This window comes from Salminus brasiliensis, chromosome 1, assembly GCF_030463535.1.
Source record: "Salminus brasiliensis chromosome 1, fSalBra1.hap2, whole genome shotgun sequence".
NCBI classification, from domain to species: domain Eukaryota; kingdom Metazoa; phylum Chordata; class Actinopteri; order Characiformes; family Bryconidae; genus Salminus; species Salminus brasiliensis.
The window spans coordinates 78779237-78799586 of NC_132878.1; the positions used below are offsets into that span (position 1 = coordinate 78779237).

The window sequence follows — 20350 nt, forward strand, 5'->3', positions numbered from 1 at the left end:
ACTCATCCACTAGAAACATGCTCATACAGTGGTCATTTTAGATGGGGGTTTTATCACTGAGCAGAGGTTTACAAAATGATGACAAACACTCCTCTGATAAAGTACCCCAATCCAAACTGAGCTATAATACACAAATGCTTCACATCTTGCCTGTGTGTGTGTGTGTGTGTGTGTGTGTGTGTGTGTATAAAAGTGTATACAGCGTCACCTGTGTTAAACTCCCAGTGGCATTGCATGCTTCAACACTGCTGTAGCTTAATGTAAATTAATGTACTGCTAATGTTTCTCTGCCAAAGGGAATTATACAAAATACTCATTGTTTAAATGTAAAGAAACTCATTCAGAATGGTTTGGGGTGAAATGTTCATTGTACCAACTTGCCAACTCAGATGTCATTACAGTGCTGGTGATAGGAACCAGGGATTGCACACAATATATATTTCTCTCCAAAATCACCACCAATCTACATGCGTCGTTGGGTGAAAAATTTTGAAAAGTTTTTTTAGGCAAAACCTCTTCACAAAAGTATGGTAAAACAACATGTCAGACCTCAAGGCACTTTCTGTGATGCAACTTTTAGAGCCATTAAAATCTTCAGACATCTGGATCCGATCACCACCACTGTGAAAACCCTCGGTGACTCTGTAAGGTTCTCTAGAATAGAAAATTGTACATCGCATTACTCTAAATGACTTTGTTTATGTATTAACTAATTCATTATCCAGAGAATTTGAACAGTAGACAGATTTCATCTTCACATAAGTTCTTAAAAAATTAGTGCTCACTGGTTAATTATTATACTTCTACACCAAGGAATTTACCTGTTTAAACTAAATAAATCTACTCAAATAATAAATTAATAAAAACACAAGCAAGTAAGCCACCTCTGAAATTTATGTTTATGCAAATGCATTTACAAAGGACTTAGGAAAGGTAAAAAAATAAAATAAAATAAAAAAATTAATAATAAATTAACAAAACATGTCCAGTCAATTCAGACCAGAATATTATCTTTAGATAAGCAGGTTCAGGCTGAACAGATTATATTCATCTTTGCATGAAAATACGTAATGAACCCTGTACACGATAAGTCAGGAATAGACACAGTGGAAAATGTACACAGAGTTAAGAGACTTAACAAAGGAACAATAATAACTGAATAAAACTGTACAAAACATTGGACCAAACCTATGATTTATGGGTTTACCAGTGAGACAAAGCCGAGGGGGTGTGTTAAAGAGGAGAACTCTTCACAGGCACTGGGTTGTAGGTCATGGTGCACTACTGAGTCTCTAAACTTTCACAGATCTGAACATATCCAGTGTGTAATCCATCCCAACGGCTCAATCACAGCAGCCTTTTAGGCCCCCGGGTGTAATCAACTGCTGTTGCAAGATGGGAAATACGTCTTCACCACTCTGGCTGCTCACATTTATCTCTCCTTCGAGAAAGTGACAAAAATTATTAAACAAAATTCCCTCCCCCTTTCGGAGGAGGCCACTGTCTGTTATCGTGCTGTGACCATCCATAAACCTAAAGCCACATTGGCGGCTAGTAGGGTGCTGCCCCCTAGCAGAATGAAGAAACCCAGTAGCTCACGGTTGCTCTTCTCCGGAACCAGCGAGCACAGCGTGGCCTCGAGGAAGGCAGTCAGCATCCACTGTCCATCCAGAGCAAAACAGGGCACTGCGTTGACCACCGCCAGTGCACCAGACAATGACACCAGGTACCTCAGAAGAGCAGCAGTTAAGGGTAAAAGTACAGAGAAGGGAGCTAAACAGTTGCATTTGCGCATATAAAACTTTTCAGTGAAAGGAAGTAGAGAGCATCTATCAGAGCGCAAAACACAAACTCCAAGGTATGGAGTATTCGGAGAACTGTCTGCCAAGCTGGCAAATTTAAATATTTTGGAAATGTAGTTATTCCAAATGTGCCATAATGTATTGGTCAAATTATTAAATCATTAGACTATTTTCAGACATTCTATATGAATAAATAAATAAATAAATAAGGGGGGGGGTGTATTGATTATTATGGTCTAACATCATTACAAATATTTTAATTAAATAGCAGCGGTTGCAAATTCAGACTCTTTACTAGAAGCTACTATAACAGGTTTTTACACATAATGGGGCTCTGCAACAGATAAAGGATACTTGCTCAGGGTCTCGAGCATCACAGGGAGATCCAGGTGAAGGAAGCCAAGGCGAGGTACGAAGTTGGTCAAGCTCACTACAGAGAAAACCACTGTAAACATTCTGCATACAGTCCACCCATCAGGTTATTGGATCACTGACAAAATCCGCTTTTAAACACACTAACATTCATAGACCCATTAGAATGTTCTAATGTGGATTCACCACTCTAAAGTTAATAATAAATCCCTCATTTAATAACGAGTTTTCCATGATGTAACTCAATAGTAAATCCTAGGATAAGATTTAGAATATATAAAGACGTCAACTCTCCTAGACTCAATATTCAGTTGTCACTCAAGACTTATTAGACCTATTTGGCATCTACTATGAAAATAGTTTGAAGTTATGATGATAAACTGGGTTAAAAAAAGACCTGAACCTGAGAACTGCAGGTGGGAGGGATAGCCCACAAACAGCATATCGGCCTGGGGTGGATGCTTGACCCGTATCAGCCGCGTCTGGTTCTCCAGCGAGGGGATCACGCACAGACTCGGGCCTAAGTCCACCCGGCAGTCTGCATTGGTTCGGCATGTATGGCTTGCTTGGATGGTCTTCCTAGCCGGAAGGCAGGCAAACTGGGAGAGGGAAAGAAATGGCTGAGTAAAGGATGACATATAACCCTTTTTTCATCTGGCTGTGTCTGCGAGTACTGACTTACCAGTTTACTTTCCAGGTTACTGCTGTAAGCAAAGCAGAGATCAGTCATGCTATTATTGCTGCAACACTCCATGGTACCATCAAGACGTTTGTATGCTACAAAAGGAAAAAGACCAAAATAAGCTTAGTAGATGCCTTGGTTTCGTACGTGATTTTAATATAATATTTATGTACGTGATATGTATACAAAAATAACTAAATGAATGTAAGAAATAGCCTAACGCTTTTAAAATAACAGAAGTAATATCTTAAATATAAATGCTGTTTTCAGTTTTCACCAAAAAACTTTTCAAATTCACTGCTTGTGAGGTTACTAAAATAACCCATTCAAACTGAATGGGAATGCATCACATTTTATCTGACAATGTATCAATAACTTTTAGGAAAACAATATATCCTTGTTATCCTAATGTTATTTGCTGTCTGTACCTCTGCCAGCTGCCCGGTTGAGCTGCAGGGTTGCAGTAGGGACACAGTAGCCGCTCTGAGGCTGGTGGGCGAGCTGGTGGATGCATGAGTGCCAATCATCCACTCCCTTCACACTGCAGTCTTCCACCTGGGTGACCAAATCCCCTACAAACAGCCCACGAGGTCCACTAGATGGAGAGCCCTACAACACGGGAGCAGTAAAGTGACGTGCATGGACTCAGCAGTTTGCAAAGTCTACATGAGCACAGATACACATAGATGCTACATTCCTATTTGAACGAGCAGGAATATTAGTTTTATGTTAAAGTTTGCACTGACCTCCACAACCTCTGTAACCAGTGCTCCTGCTCCAGTGTAGTAGAAAGGAAATAGGAGGAGGGGCAGCAGGAGGAGGAAGCAAACAGCAGCCACACACAGCATGAAGTTGTGCCATACGCCTGAACACAGGACAATTCAATGTGATGCACAGCTTCCAAAAGCAGGTGTATAAGCATCACTCTTATAACGTCTGAATGTAAGAATATTGTCTGCAAAGTTTGCATTTCCTTCAATGTAGTTATTAAGTAAAAAGCTTTAGATCAGTGCTTTTGCTGTCAGCTAATGATTACACCAGTCTCTTAAGTAGTAAAAATATAATATGGTATATGCCAATAAAAAAATATATTTCTTCTTATTATTAATAATAATAATAATAAAATAATAATAATAAATAACACAATATGTTTTTCTGAACATCAAGATCAATTCTGTCTGTCTGTCTGTCAAACCTACATTATTACCCAGTTTAAGCCTCCAAATTATACAACCACCCAGCACACCACTGAAAGCCTTACAGGTAAATACTGAGGGGGAAAAAAAACACTATGCTAAAAGCTGACACTTTGTAGACTGCAGTAGACTGGACAAAGTGCCAATGTAAACTGTCTCATGTGAGACTGCCAGGGAGAGATCACAGAACATATCATGGGAAAGCCAGTGAAGAAAGCAAGTTAATTGTAACAGAACCTACTACAATCTCTATAACTAGCTACTAAAAGCTTGAGTTCATCTGTTTTATTCACAAGCCAACCATAAAAGGTCAAATTCTAAGGTAAAATAACAGGAGTTGTAAATAGACATATACTACACACACCAGTCACAGTTGACTCTATGAGAATATATGGCTACATCTAGTGGCCATTCAGTGGAATGCCTTATTAATATGAGAACCTGAAAAATAACACAGTTTGGTGCAAAACATGCATCTGCACATACATACCAGCGCAGAATATTCGCAACTGCTGCACAGGAGAGATGAGGTTCAGGTGGGTAGTGAACAGGTCCACAAAGGCACCAGGGTAGATTACAAACATGAACATGCCAAAGCCGTTCAGCCTCACCTGCTCTCTGTGGACAGCAGAAACAGACACAGAGTTAGAACACTGGCTATTTCAGTCTATTAATTTCTCAGTATTCCTGACCTGAACACCATGCACCCTACCGCTCATGTATGCTACATGGACAAAACTACTGTGACACCCGCTTATTCACCGTTTCTTCCTAAATCAAGGGTATTAAAGACTTTGTCCTGCTTTTGTCGTGTCGTGTCGAGTAAATGTCTCTAATGTCAAGAAAAGAGTTTCTAATAGATGCATTAGTGATGTCACAAAGTTGGATGACCAGCCCACTTCAGCCTCAACTCATTCCACATGTATTGGATGGAGTACCATCATTCCAGAGAACACAGTTCCACAGCTCAGTGCTGGGGGGCTTTATACCCCTTTAGCCTATGCCTGACATTAGGCATGGTACCCATAGGTTCATATTTATTTGTTTCAGAGAGTCCTATTTTATTGACAATACTTCTCTACAGGGATAAGACTGTGTGCGTGTACATCTGTGTCAGCAATGGGTGCAACCTAAAGTAGCTGAATGCATTCGTTAGAAGGGGTGTCTACAAACATTTTAACATTTTGTATCTATATTCATCTATGTGTGTGTATTTGTTTATTTATGTATAAGGAACAATGCTCATCAATCATCATCCCTAAATACTAGTATATAAACATAGTGATCTATGTTTATATAGTGAATAAATACAGTTATCACTATATTTATTCACTATACAGAGTTCTATTTGGGGTATTCTTCATTTAGTAGTAGTGTCTGAAAACACGCAGTGCAGAACATCCAGTACACTGTTAGAATCACATGATGCCCTGCAATACGAGGTGTACTCTGCAGTACAGATGGGCCACCAAGGCTGGTGTTGTAGATTACCTCAATGCTGCCACCCCATGGCCAAACTCGTGTATGAGCCCACTGACCAGAATGGCAATAAAGAAATAGGCCAGCTGGCTGACGGGCAGATTCACACCAGGCACCTGATCATCAACAGAAATCACAGTGAAGATATGACTCAGATGTGTGAGCTGAACAAAGAACCCCTTCAGCGAACATAGAAACAGCATAACACACAGCATGTAAAAGACTCATTAATGCTCCTGGAATTATGATCTAGGTGACAGAATGTAGAGGCATTGTCTATACATTGGGCCGGCCTGTAGTGATGGCTTCTTAAGTGACATTTACTGAAAACTACATTTTCTGTGCTCATCTGCAAATTACGTATCTGATTTAGATCTAGCAGACAACACATTATGATCAACATCCACTGAAAGTCTCCTGTTACCTAATGTAGGCAATCAGTCAAAACATGTTCTGAAGTCAATTAGTTCAGGCCTCCCCACATGTCTTGGGTGATTTGGGGTGAGAGGAAAACTGTCAGTTAGTGTGTCTTTAAGGTAATGGGCTTCTAACAGAAGTAAAAGGACAGGGCTGCATCTACTCACCACCACCTGCAGCACCTGCTCATGGGAGCCTTCAGGGGTCTCAGCCATCATCTGAGCCAGAGTCTGCATCAGAGTTCTGCCCAGCAGCACTACTGAGCCAAACATGGCCACAATCCCAAACACCATTCCAGCACTGAACCTGCAATACACATACAGACCCCTACTGTCATGAAACTGCTTGCACATAAACAAAAACACTGAGTGCTGTCAAAGGGCACTAAGCACATAAGCTGTGAATGTACCCAATTACCCAAAGGGAAGAAAACCCCTGCAGTAAATACAATTGTGTTAATAAAGTCATCATACACATGAACTACAATACTCCTTATTTGTGCAGAACACCGATTAAAAAAATGAGAACATCTTCAGACATCCATTAAAAAAGACATGTTTAAATAAATAAATAAATCAATCAATCAACACTGAAGTAAAACTCGTACACACCGTACCATATATAAAGAAAGCATGGGTTGAAATGTGCACATCTGGCAAAGAGGCGGTTGAAGAGACTGGTGTGCCAGCGGATGTGGAAGGGGGACAGCGAGAAGCCATTAGTAGACAGCCACGATTCATAGGAGCTCTTCATAGAGGTGGACGACTGCAGCATAAAGGATTACAAAAATATATCAACCCATTCATGTTCAATTGTTCAACTACTAAATTTTATAAAGAAACTGCCACTTTAGTGCATTTATACATTAGACAGACATCTAACAGAAGAAATGTATGAAGAAATGAATGTTTTATTTTAGCCACTCAGTCACTGTTCTGTATCTGACATATTTGCTTATGAGCAGTTTATCTCATTGAGTTACTAACACTATATAATTGGTGATACTTCTGAAATTTAAAAGGTTTATACTTTTGTATTAGACCAAATGTGCATCCAACGAAAGGTATAGATTATAGACTTTATTTACTATGTGGAAAGATGCTGAATGTCCTAAGGACTGAAGGTATGAACAAATGAACATAGCAAGAGGGTTCACTGTAGTCTAGACTTTGGCATGTTAATTTGGAATGTCTACCAAAGTTATTTTTAGAAACTTTTTTATTTTTACTTTTAATTTAGTCATTATTTTACATATATATGGGCTACTCTGCTCCACCCACCTCTGGTCGTTAGTCAGCTAGATAAACAACATGACAGCACAGGTAAAGTTAGCTACCATTACTAGCCATGTTAACTTCTCTAACCTTGTCTTGTGATCATTTTAAAGCACGTATGTCCACCAGTATTCCTAATGCCTCAGCATTACTAAAATAGAGTTAACCAAACAATTCACTGAAGTTTCAAAACACATGCTGATATTTGAGTCCAAAGTGCAGAAGAGAAATGCCTCCAAATGAGCAACCTGATTTGATCGGTCAGCGACACGAGGCCAACATTATTTTAAGTTTCTCATTATTATTATTATTATTATTATTAATTCTTATTATTATTGACTACTAAAATGGTCCATCGCTTTACACATTCAGGTGTGAACTTCAATTTAATTGAATTCATTGGATGCTTCCAAAACTGAAGGCACCGCAGCAGCTAGCTAGCACTACTGAAGTTCCTCAGTAGGAAGTTAGTGTCAGTAGGGTCTCTAAATCTCTTAGTGTCTCTCACTCTTTATGAGTGTGGTGTGGATGACCGTGAGAGTAGTAAGTAAGCTAGCTAGCTAGTTAGACGTTAATACATTATTCTGTGCTTTACCCTGAGCGCTGTGTCCACCAGGTAAACAGCGCACCAGCCCCCCAGCACACACACCACCACCGGAATAGGGATCATCACTTCAGCCGCTCCAGCTCCACACAACCGACGAGAATCAGCAGCACATTCTGACCGCCAAAACACACCCACAAAGGAGAAAATAACAGCATACACACACCAAAACACACACACTCCCCCTCTCTCTCACTCACTCACTCACTCTCACACACACGCTTGCACATCCTCTCTCTCTGTAGCCGCTTCCGTATTTACACCAAACGCAGGACAGAGGGTCGAGTCAGGCATGCTGTGAAGGATCAGTGCACCTAGTGGATCCCAGAGGAATCGAGTTTTATTATTTGAATGTAAAAATAATTGTAATTATAATGTATTATTATTTCTGTGTTACATACACCCTTATGCCGTCGATCAGCTAAGACGTGCATGCTGTCTAAAGTCAGTTTAGTTGTTTCCTCAGTTTAGCACAGGAGCTACACGGTTAAAGTAGTCACACCATGCTAATTGACAATTATGAACCCCATCACTCCAATGAAGCTGATCCACGAAAATGTAAAAATAAGCTTCTTTCGTTTTGTAATGGAGCTAGAAAGTTGATATAATATAGCTAGTAATTTAACAAATAAAGAGTTTACCAGAGTGTACTTAAGATAATCGTTTTTTTAGCCCCACAGTGGGGAAATACACAGTTTCACATCAGCAAAGTTTCACATTCACATGCAAAAATGTAGATAAATTACCAATATATACACAATATAAATAATTATTTTGACAAAAGTCAAAAACAATATTATTTACAGTTTATTTACTTATTATATATATATATATATATATATTATATATATATATATTATTATATATTATATTATATATTATATAATGCAACTGAATGCATGAACTGCATTAAGAATAACCTTAGCAAGATCGACCAACCAATCTTTTATGTCTATGTCATGTACAAAATTAAAGTTAGTAGTTTATAATAATAGTTTTTGGGTATATTTTTGTATTTGTCCAAAAAAAAAAAATGTAGCCAAAAAGGTTTATATACTTATTGTTATAAACTACTACATATACAAACCCTTTGGAATAAACAAACTCCAGGTGGTCTGTTATTAAAGAATATTCGTTCCATCTCATGTGACTGTTTGTGGGGGAGTGCTAACCTATCAATTCACAAAGATAATTTAAAGGATTAAATTGTGCTTATTCTGGTTCTTCTCATAATAAACCTATTATATATGGTTCTATATAGCACCAAAAAGAGTTTCATTAATGTAACATTATTGTTACATTATTGTACAGAACCCTACTTTTTCAGTACAATATAGAACCAGTGTATGCAGAGTCAGCTCAGTGTTTCTTGCATTTTCTTGATTTTTGATGTATATTCAAATCCTACCTTGATCAACTTAAATTCTGCTCAGTTGCAGTTTTGTGAAGTGTATCATTTTTTGGCATTTAATACATCACTTAATTAGCTGCATTACACTCATTTTACTTCGTACAGCAGATTGTGTTGTTGTTGGTTACTGTCCTTGATATGACTTATTGGCTGCTGCTGCAACAAAACAATTTCCCTGTAGGATCAACAAAAAGCAAAATGTCTAATTAACATATCTAATCTAAGTGTTTACTAGCCCAAAGTTCTGTTTAATTACCTATCAACTCTGGGCAGACACAGAAACTCCAAATTCAAGGGGAGTGCCAACTCGACATTCAGGTAAACCTAGTGTGTAAACCTCTAAAGCCACCCACAATACACACCTGATGTAATACAACAAAGCAGCGCTCATCCAAAGGAGATGCTAAAAAGGAACTGACGGTGCATCCCAGTCACAGTTCCCTCCCTCGCATCCAGCCCTCTTTACAGGAGCACAAAAAGCAATGCAATATGTGTTGAATGCTGACATCTAGTGCTTGTAACCAGCACTTTCCAGCCAGTAGTTTGTCTGCATTGAACACATTCTTTGCTTACATATGTAAATATTTACTGGGAATTACAGGCATGAGGACTTGAACCAACATCTAAGCAAATGAAGGCAACAGGAGCCACAAATGGCATGAAAGGTCACAGGGCAGAGAGTGGCTTGTTATGAAGTCGAGCTGCCACAGCTTTGAACGCAGAACTCTGGCACAAGGAATAGCGATGAGCATTAAATGTTAAGATATAAATGCAACGATAAGAGCTGTCAGATCTCCACTTACAGGAACCAAACATGCCTGGCTGGGAACGTGTGTTAGGATGAAAAGAGGAGGACAATTACCCTTCAGGCAACTGGACTGGACATTATGAAAAGAGTCATTATCTGAGATAGGTGTTCCAGATAGACTGCAATTATGGTGATATGAGAGGAGGCTGGTGTCTTATGTAAGGTCACTAAGTCAGTGCAGCAGTGAAGGGCTACAGTTAGGCCTCCTCTTCTCCTGGCCACTCTGTCCTTTGTTATTTGTGTGAGCCACACCAAATGTTTCTTTTTTTTGTCTGCTGGCTGCACTTTCAGCTGGCCGGCTCGCACCAGACACGTTGACTGGCGACATCATGACAGACAGACAAACAGGCAGCTCAAGCTCTCCGTGTGGGTGCTGCGGAGTGTTTAGTGGCCAGTCCAGGAGGAAGCGTGATGTGCCAGTTAAGGGTGGAGCGCTGAGGTGTGGATTTGCATAGACCTGTTGTCTGCATGGGACACTTACCCTGACTGCTCAGTAACCTCTGAAGGTCAGCAAGGGAGAAGAACTCAAAAGGGCAGCAGTCTACACACAGGCTTTCATCAGGTAGGGTTCTTCCACAGGTTCTTAGACCAACATACATGGTCTGGATAGACTAACATACTTCCTATAGCTTCATCAAATGACATGATATGGAGAAATTAGTGTTTGTAAAAGAGATGTGTAAATATGAACCTTGAAATGTGTTCTCCACACTCACACATCTCTGGTACTTCTATGGTTCAACATTAGTTGAAATTCTTGAGATGCTGAGTGTCCATTGCTGATGAAGAGCTGAGTGTGGATCAGTTGAGATGCTTTCATTAACAAGGTAGTCTGATGTGCTTACCTGGAGGTGCCTGGATTTATGAGCGAGCTGAATTACTCAGAGCCCTAAGCCTGCTTTCATCTGTTTACTTAATGTTGACATGAGCATTTTCCTCCCTCTCTCTATGCCTTAGAAACAAGCAGGCCAAGTTTGCTACTGTACAGATCCATGCAAATGAACTCTGTTCTGATTGGCTAACAGCAGTATGAATGGGCCGAGCTGAACTGCTTTTGACTAAATAGGTGAAATTTATGTAAGTGAGTTGTTTTTGTGACATCACTGAAACAGTGTAATTAAAATGCTTAGCTTTTTTTTTTTTAAATGGACTGAGAAGCAAATAGTTGTGCATCTTGTAGTTTGTTAATACAGTTGTCAATCTTATCAACCACTGACTTGACTTTGGGCTTAAGCCCACAGGCTTGACTTTGGCTCAGAAATCCTGCTTTATGAAATATCCCCCTGGCTTGGCAGTGTTAGTTCTAGGGTCAGATGAAACCAGCACACGTATGGGCCTGAAAACACTTCAGACTGGCATCACTGGTGCCACTGGGAATGGGTTCTTCTCATATCAAACCGTGAGCCAATCAGAAAGTTCCCAGGGCAATTGAAGCTCCGCATGCTGGAGTGTAAATTGGGTCAGGATCTTAATAAGGAGCCAGCCTTAGTGAGCTTCACTGAGAGAGACAAGGGAGCAGGTGAGGACCTGGTAGAGGCCAGACGGGGCGTGGTGTTTTGTCGTCCCACGGTGAGGAGCGTGGTGCGGAGCTTGCTTTACTTCAGAACAGGTAAACTTTGTAAAAAAAGGGGGGCATGGCTTTTGACATTTCTCTGACACTAAATAACTGTTTTTTGTGCACTCATTGCAATCTAGGTTCATTTCTTAGCTTCAATTCTTAACACAGATCGTTGACAGTTTAGTAATTGGAGTATGAATGGTGTTTGTTTGGGGTTTAAGGCATTGCTCCACTTTCCTCATCACATCTGCTATGATCCAAGTACATTGAGGCATTTTGATCTGGGTTATAGCAGGCTAAATATACTCATACACTGTTAAACCACCCTGTTGTAGGCTTCAATCAGTCTTCTCTCACTGATGTTACCTGAAGGTAAGCTAAACTGAGACGGCTTTTTTTTAATGAAAAACATCAAGTTGTCAGATTTACTCATAGTAGTTATTGGGTCAATGCAATCTTAGTATGTACAATGTTCATTTCTGGCATCTTCTGGTTTCCTGGCATCTTTCATACGCATGTTGTTTTACTTGTTTTGTGTTCTTGTATTGTCTTTTCCCTTAGTCGACCTTCTCTTGTGTGTGCATCCTTGGTTACATGCCTAGCCTTGTTGTTGTTGTTGGCTGTTAGAGAGTTTCCATTTCCCCTGCTGCTGCTGCAGCTGCTGCTAGTTAAGTTCTACACCTTAATTAAATTATCTAGATCCAGCTTAAACCCGTAACATGTGTTTCTTCTTCACAATCATAATAAGCTGAATGTTGGAGTAAAGCTTAAAACCAGGTTGGGGATGATTCTTCAATGACCAAGTGAGAATCACACCGAACACTCTCTCTATCAGTTAAGGTGATCTTAAAGAAGAAACTGGGACCAATCCAGTAAGGAAGAATTCACTCAAATCACGTTTGTGTGGCTTACTTAATTAATAGAGTTAATTTAGTGTATATTACTCAGTTAAGTGTCTTAGGCCATGTTCAAACTGCAAAGCAAATTGGATTTGCTTCTTAATTTTGACTACCAGCCCAAATCGGATTTTTTGTCATGTCTAGATTGTATCCAGATTAATTTTTGGTAGTCTGGACAGCAAAAAGCCACATGAGGTGGAGGTGATTTGAAATGTGATTACAATCAGATTTGTACAGATCTCAGGACGCTCTGGACACTCACATTCAATATGTTGTTTAGCATCACTCGCAATGTGACAAATACTGACCACATCAAATACTGCAGGAATCCTAGAAGAGCACCACAGGTAGTTACTGATGCGACCCATGCAGATATGTTTGCGATGTCTGGACACACAAATCCAATTTGATCACTTGTAAATAACAATGTGGACAGTCATCTCACCAGATCTGATTCGAGTAACAAATCTGAACAAATCTGAAAACATATCTGAATCTGGGCCCAGTTTCCCAAAATCATCTTGGTGTTAAGATCATTTCAACTGGTCTTTTGGTGTGATGCTGGCTTAGCCATTTTAGAATCACCTTTATGCTAAGAAACGTTTGGGAAACTTAAGCCAGACTTGTATGGTTGGGCTGTAGTCACTTTTTCTTGCATAGCCACGTTGGTTATCATAGTAGCCACAAGGCACACTTATTTGAATTCATCCAGTGCATATTGCTCAGTTGTGTATCTTAGGCTGTGTTCACACTGCAAGGCAAAACGGGTTTGCTCTTTAATTCAGATTTTCAGAGTGTTCAGAATACAAGCTGAAATAACTAAATCTAGGCCCAGTTTTTTTTAAAAACATCTTAGTTTTAAGGTCATCTTTACTGGCCAGACTTATGATTAGACTGAAGTCCCTTTTTGCTTGCCTAGCCACATTGGTTTTCCAGAGTGTGAATCTGTCTACTGTAAAATGAGAAACTTAAATATGCCTCACTTTCTATGATGTAGTATGTAAACTTTGCTCAAATTTCACAACATAACATTCACTCTCTGGCCCATCCACTCCAAACATGCAAATAAAGCTGTAAAAGCAGCTTGTTTGTATATCACTGTTTTTGTGATGTCATGAAAAACCACAACATTTACATGAATGCTTCTATTCAGCCCACAGCAGTTTAGCTATGCCCATTAATCTTCATATTATTTTCTATTCATATTATCTTTTCTATTAAGAAGTACACAATAAGATTAGCTGTCCTGGTTTTCAGAAGACATAAAGTTAAAGATTAAATCTATTTCTTTAACCCCTTGATGCAGAAATGCTTATTACACACTAAGCTGTATTATTCAGTAACTACAGGGACTTCTGTACAAACTGATGGGTTATTCTTTAGTAATAGAAGTTTGTAATAACACTTTCGGCCCACTGGCGGTCCACAGCTCACAGTTTTTTTACCAAAGCAAATGCTTGGGCACCCTGGGTGGTCAGTAAAATCTCTTTTGGCAAGTACCACAGCTTGTTAAATGCTTTTTGTAGTCCGCAAAGGGTCCTTTCATTCTTGTTTAAGGGATGCAACAGATTTACAATTATGTTTATGTAAGAGGACTGTTAGGGCCAAGACTTTAGCTTGCACCTCTTGAGATTGCTTACTGTTGATGTTAGGGTGTGAAGCCATGCTGTTTTTAACTTCAGCTATTTTTACAGATGGTGAGATTTGCGTCCAGAACTTGCTGGTATTTTATTAAAGAATATTTCCCTCTACCAGTGCAATGTTCAATGTGCCACTGGCTTCAACACAAGCCCACCCCTGTGCTTAACAGTTGGAGAGTTATTCTTTTCATGAAATTTCTTTTTTTTGAAATTCCTTTTTATCCAACTCTTCTTTTGCTCATTATGGCCAAAAGGTCTATTTTCATGTAATCACTTGCATCAGTCTTGTTTGTGTGTTTCTTTAAAAACTCCTGATCCCAAAATTTGTGGTTAGGATAAGAAAGATTTGTTTCTAATGACTCTTCCATGAAGGTTATATCTGTGCAAATGTTTGTGCACAGTAGAACAGTGCCACCACTCCAGTGATCTGCTCTGATCTTTCTGAAGGTCTTTGGTATGAGTAGTTATCTTTTTGGTAGTTTTCTTAGTCTTCCAGACTTCAGCATGATCTCCACTGTTCTTGTTAATTGCATAATGAACCGCTACCTGAAATGAGATGAGATAATGATCTCCACTGTTCTTGTTAATTGCATAATGAACTGCTACCTGAAATGAGAAATGAGATACTGATGAGTTTTGAGGATTTGACTGAATGTAGAGTGTCTGAATAAAGCTTTATCGTTAAAGCTATACACCGTTTATATATATAAACGGTATATATAAATTTTTGCTATATATATATATATATATATATATATATATATGCAATATATCACTAAACACTCCACATTTGTGCTATATATTTAATTTCATTAAAATAATTTCACATGACTTTGAGACAGCAGGCTGGTGTATGCCGCTTGTACACAATAAGTGTAGGCCGTAACTTTATACGTAAGTGTATGAGTGAGTGTATAAAGAAGTGACTGTGTTGAGTGTGTGGTCAGTGTGGATAGAAAGCAGTGTGTATCACACGGCTATTTATAGTGAGAACAAATCCCAGATATGAGAGGAATCCCTTTGCCACTCTTCAACCTAGAGAGAGAGAGAGCGAGGGGGAGAGACACAGAGAGAGAAAGAAGGAAAGAGAGTCCATTGAACAGCACCGCCAGACTGCACGGGACCAGGCTGGCCCATTAAGGACAGAGCGAGAAGGCGACGAGGAAGAGGCACGTACATACCTGGCCTGTCCTTAACACAGAGGAGGACGCCGTTGGACAGTTCCAGCAGTAGGTAAGGACGAGAGAAGATGGATGGTTGTGTTCTTATGTGTGACACTTTGTGATGAGTGTGTGTATTTGTGCCTTTAAGTGTTGAAAGATTTCGGGCATCTACTGTGTCACACTTGCTTTCATATACTATAATGTATCACATTCTTTGGAAGTCTCCAGGGTCGACAGGTTGGGAGCCAAATAGTGCTTATGAATAAGCTTACATTTGTGTCAAGCTGCTCCCTATTAAAAAAAAAAAAAACAGCAACAAAAAAATTGTCACTGCATCAAAACTTTACATATCCAAAATGTCATTTTAACCCAAAACTTTGCAACAATGTTGTAGCAAGAGCTTTTTGTAACAGCTTCTTGTAACAGTATGTGCTTGTATAAGCAGAGAAAAATGGCTACTCCTTTCTATATAAAGATTGATATTTAATTTTTACATTGTTGCTGTCATGTCAAAACCTTGTATTTCCAACTTTATTAACAATGTTGCAACATTTCTAATATTTTGTAACAGCTTTTTGTAACAATAGTGCTTATAAAATGGCCCAAGCTAAAAATATTTTTCTTTGTTTATAGTTGTCACATCAGTACCTCATATATCCGCAATATAACTTTGTCCTAAAATATTGTAACAATGTTGTAACATTTTGTAACATTTCTAACATTTTGCAACAGCATTTTGTAACAACAGTGCGTATAAAAAAAGATAAAAATTGCCCAAGCTACTCGCTACTGTATATGAAAAAAAAAAAATTGTTTATAGTTGTCACATCAAGACCTCATTTATCCACCATTTAACTTTATCCTATAATGTTGTGATACTATTGTAACATTTTGTTACATTTTTAACAATGTTGTTACATTACACAACATTTTTTGACATCATTATGTAACATTTTATAACAGCTTTTCTAACATCATTTTGTAACAACAATTTGTAACAACAGTGCTTATAAAAACATATATAAATGGCCCAGGCTTTACATATCCACAATGTAACAATATACAAAACTTATTTAACATTTGTTATTTTCTTGAACAAGCATGGAGATATTTTATTCCAAGCGACTTTAGACTAAGGCATTTTTTAGAGGCACCAGGTGTTCAAAGTACAACCCTGCCTAAAACAACGATGCTAAAAAAAAAAGCTGAAGGACAGGCATGCTTAATTGTGAGTTATTTTTGGCTTTTGACACTCAAAGAGTAATGCAGAATGAAGCCTATTTGTCCAACTTTACCTGAACTCACTATTTCTATTCATTCATTTACAGTGAAATTTTACTGTTTTTGAAAAACAGTGAAAATGTAGCCAAATCACTTCACAATCTCTTCTGTATACCCTACATCCCCCAAGCTTAATCCCTTAAATGAATCCCTGTTAATTCAGTTATTTATTTTAAGACCTAAATTGGAACTTGTTAAGATAAGTACTATGAAACTGATTCACATGCAATTCACAAGTTATGTACTCATGAGAATGATGAACTTGAATACAGGCCTAAATGAAGGACTTTAATCGATCAGTTAAGTCCTGCTGTACTCAACTACTTATCAAAAGTAATGCATTGGAAATCAAATCACTTGTGTAACATTGTTACACAAATAAAAGATATTGGACACTGTTATCAGAGGCAGCACCAGCAGGGGAGTCAATCTGTTCCCCCAGGCCCTGCAATCGAGGAGGGCCAGCAAATATAATATATATATATATATACACACACACTGTATAGAAATGGCTTTCGCAATGTAAAAGTCAGAATAAGATACAGCATTTTCAGAGCAGATCTGAGGTCCAGTACACAACATGTGGCTACAAATGATATCTTCCCAACACAAATATATTTATGCAGGTTTTCAGTGAGTGAGGTATGTTTTGTTCCTGTTTAATGTGCTCTGAGTGGCTGTCGCAGAACATTTATAGTAACGATTCCAAACATGGTCATGCAGCTGCTGCACAATGCTTACAGTATCAGTGTAGATTTTTGTCTGCATCTGTGAGCTTGCCACTGTTGGGCCCTTGAGCAAGGCCCTTCACCCTCTCTGCACCCCGGGTGCTGGAGTTGGCTGCCCACTGCTCTGTGTATTTGTGTGTGCTCATTGCCCCTAGTTCACTAGTGTGTGTATGTTCACTACCACAGATTAAAATTCAGGTTAAATACCATTAGATACCACAGGTTAAAATGTTGTACTACTTTATTACAAGATATTATTCAAATCTCATAATTGCATTTTGGCCCACCCTCTGCATACCCCTTACAAACAAACTTTGCTGTAGCCAGTAGTGCCCACTACCAAGGCCTAGACCCACCACCAACTCCACTTATTCTCATCATCTATGGCTTTACCACTGTTGATCTATGTAGTGTGGTGTGTTTCCTTCTGATTTGTGCACTATGTGGCCAGAGTTTAGCCAAAAGCACATACAGTCATTTCTGTGTGACTGTGTGAATTTAGCATGCAAGGGTAAAATGCCTTTTTTGGGCTTTGAAGGCCTTTGGCCTTACAGCTTCAGCACATTCCCTAAAGGCAGGTCAATTTAAAGGGCATAGCATTTGTCCAATTAACATTCAGTGTGAGCTTTCAGACAGTTCTGCTTTGCATAAAAGAACAGTGTGCATTTGTGCCGTCGGGCTTTCCAGTAACACACCTGTCAGCCATTGTACTATTGTTAGAAATCAACAGGTATTCTGAAGAAGGCTCAATTTGATGTTTGGTTTGAATAATGAGTTTTGTGGTGGCACAGTGAGATAATACTGATAATAATAAAAAACAGTGAGGCTGTGAAATTTATTTTAGTCTATATGGACAAATGTGTAAGGACACCTCTTCAGTCACTATTTCTTCATAAATCAATAGTATTAAAAGTCAAAGGTTTTGTTGGAGTAACTGTCTCTACTCTACTACTAGATTTTGGAGCATTGCAATGTATTTTTCTATTGCCAGTATCTCTCTACAAGGACTAGACAAGTGTGTGTGTGTGAGTGTGTATTTGCACATCTGTGTCAGCAATGGGTGTAACTTAAAGTAGCTGAATGCAATTATAAGAAGGGGTGTTCACAAACATTTGGACATAGGGTGTATACACACCTATACACTAAAACAGTAATGCATTGAATTTGAGTGCATACTTTCCACCATGAACATATTACATTTTTTTGTCTTCCAGTCTCTTAACTTTTGTCAAAGATTTGAATCACTGATATAATATATGTAATTTCATTCAATTCTATTTTCAAGTTATTTCATTCCTTTTCAATTTTTCATTGAAAGGTTTGAAATCTCTTGTCATATTAATACATAAATAGACTGAATAAATGTCTTGTGCAAAGGTTTTTGCAACCCTTTTTGTACCCCCAAAAAGGTTTATCACACACTAAGGTGTATACTAAGGGAAGGCCTGCTAGTGGGCCATAGGCTGTTTAAGGGGTTAATGTACAGTAAACACAGCCTCTTTAGCTATCATCATCATAAAACACCATATATTTTCAGCAGCCATGACACCAATTGTAGGTAGAAACTGTCAGTGGTGTCACATTCACAATCTTTACAGATCTTTGACTCTTCACATTTTGTACTAACACTTTTTAAACATGAGCCCCTTTAAGCAACTAAGCAAACAAAACAATGGTCTAAAGACCTGAAAGCTAAAGTAATTGATGCCCAAAAGGGGCAGAGAAGGATATAACTTCTACTTCTACAGTGCATAATGCTGTTCAGAAATGGCAGTTCAGGGGCACTGTACCCCAATACAACATGGCAGGAAACTGTATGAAAGAAAACATTTACTTTGAATAGGCTAATATTGCATGGAGAAATATTAGAAATAAGTAATATGTAAATTAAGTGAATCCAAATAACTTACACCATGTAGACATTTGTAAAATTTCTAGAATCTATAACAGTATAATGTTATATACCCACACCTTTGTGACCCCTTCTTATTAGGAAATTCAGTTGTATTGAGGTCAATACTGTACCACTACATTTGTGTACATAATTTCTGTTGTTTACCCTTTCAGTCTCCCCAGGAGTACCCTTGATTTTGAAAGAAACCCTGGATAAGTAGGTGTCCACAAACATTTGGCCAAACTGTATAACTAAACAGCAAAATGTCTTTTGGCTGTAGAGCTTAGAATTTACATAGACATGAAGACCATTTGGCAACACTTTATTTTGGTGGTCTCCTGTAGATGATTTGTAGATTATCAGCTTATTTTTGTTTCTAACATTCACCTCATTCAATATCTACAAAATGCAATGGAACTCTAAATTGAATGTAATAGATTGTGTTAAATTTATACCCTTTCACAAATAAGTTCTTGCTACCTCTAATGGTCCGCCCAGAGTAAGTACTTTTAGCACGAGTGCTACTGGAAAATTCATGCATTTTAAGGATGCGCTGTATGTTGTGGGAAGACCAATCAGTGGATACTAATGGATTTGATGAACCAGTAGAATTAAAGCTGATTGTTGCCTCATGTTCGAAGCTGAATGTTCAAATCCCACCTGTGGGACCATACTTTGGAAAGGGTTGAACATAAACCTAACCCTAATCCCAGATGTTGAGAATCGACAGAGTTTCAACAGATCTGTTAAGAGTGTGAGCATCTGTAGGTAATCTACAATGGATACTCTACAGACTCTACAGACTACAGAACAGCAGTGTATATGCTTGAAAAATATGTTGTGGGGGTGAAGTGCTGTTTTATTGGGAGCGTGTGAGGAGAGGATGTGTGTGTGGGGCAGCTGCTCTCCCTTTCTGTAGAGATAAATATAGCGGCACTCAGGGCCTGAGCTGCACACCACTTTAAGTCCCGAAGCCCCACTGTTGATGTAAACAACAACCCAGTTACGGTTGTTAAGGCCTCCAGCAATCTACTCATGTATGTCCCCCACTGCAAGCTTAGCTTGGCTCGTCAGGATCCGTCTGCATAAAAAACAGATGGACAAAACGCATGTGACTCAGCACTGAACCCCTTTTACCTTGG

The 20350-nt window shown here is 38.8% G+C and overlaps 1 protein-coding gene across 2 annotated transcripts; it reads right to left on the bottom strand.

The window, feature by feature from the left end:
- Nucleotides 1-876: 876 nt before the first annotated feature.
- On the bottom strand, nt 877-8062 carry mbtps2 (membrane-bound transcription factor peptidase, site 2). Of its 2 annotated transcripts, none has more exons than XM_072658183.1 (11): nt 7818-8062; nt 6565-6713; nt 6116-6254; nt 5544-5647; nt 4543-4670; nt 3603-3721; nt 3285-3465; nt 2857-2951; nt 2578-2773; nt 2157-2232; nt 877-1730 (listed from the first exon to the last, which is right to left on the bottom strand). In XM_072658183.1, the coding sequence occupies exons 1-11, from the start codon at nt 7890-7892 to the stop codon at nt 1508-1510; spliced, it is 1485 nt and encodes a 494-aa protein (XP_072514284.1). In that variant the 5' UTR covers nt 7893-8062; the 3' UTR covers nt 877-1507. The 2 variants fall into 2 exon arrangements, with proteins under 2 accessions (XP_072514284.1, XP_072514274.1); XM_072658173.1 differs by having other exon boundaries at nt 2572-2773.
- Between the last annotated feature and the right edge of the window lie 12288 nt (nt 8063-20350).

Bases quoted from the DNA above. Each gene is read 5' to 3' on its own strand.
- mbtps2 (XM_072658173.1), bottom strand. From the start codon at position 7,892: ATGATCCCTATTCCGGTGGTGGTGTGTGTGCTGGGGGGCTGGTGCGCT. The intron at 6,714-7,817 runs GTAAAGCACAGA...TTTATGCTGCAG, and splicing joins TGGTGGACACAGCGCTCAGG to TCGTCCACCTCTATGAAGAG. The intron at 2,774-2,856 runs GTAAGTCAGTAC...TCCCTCTCCCAG, and splicing joins GTAACCTGGAAAGTAAACTG to TTTGCCTGCCTTCCGGCTAG.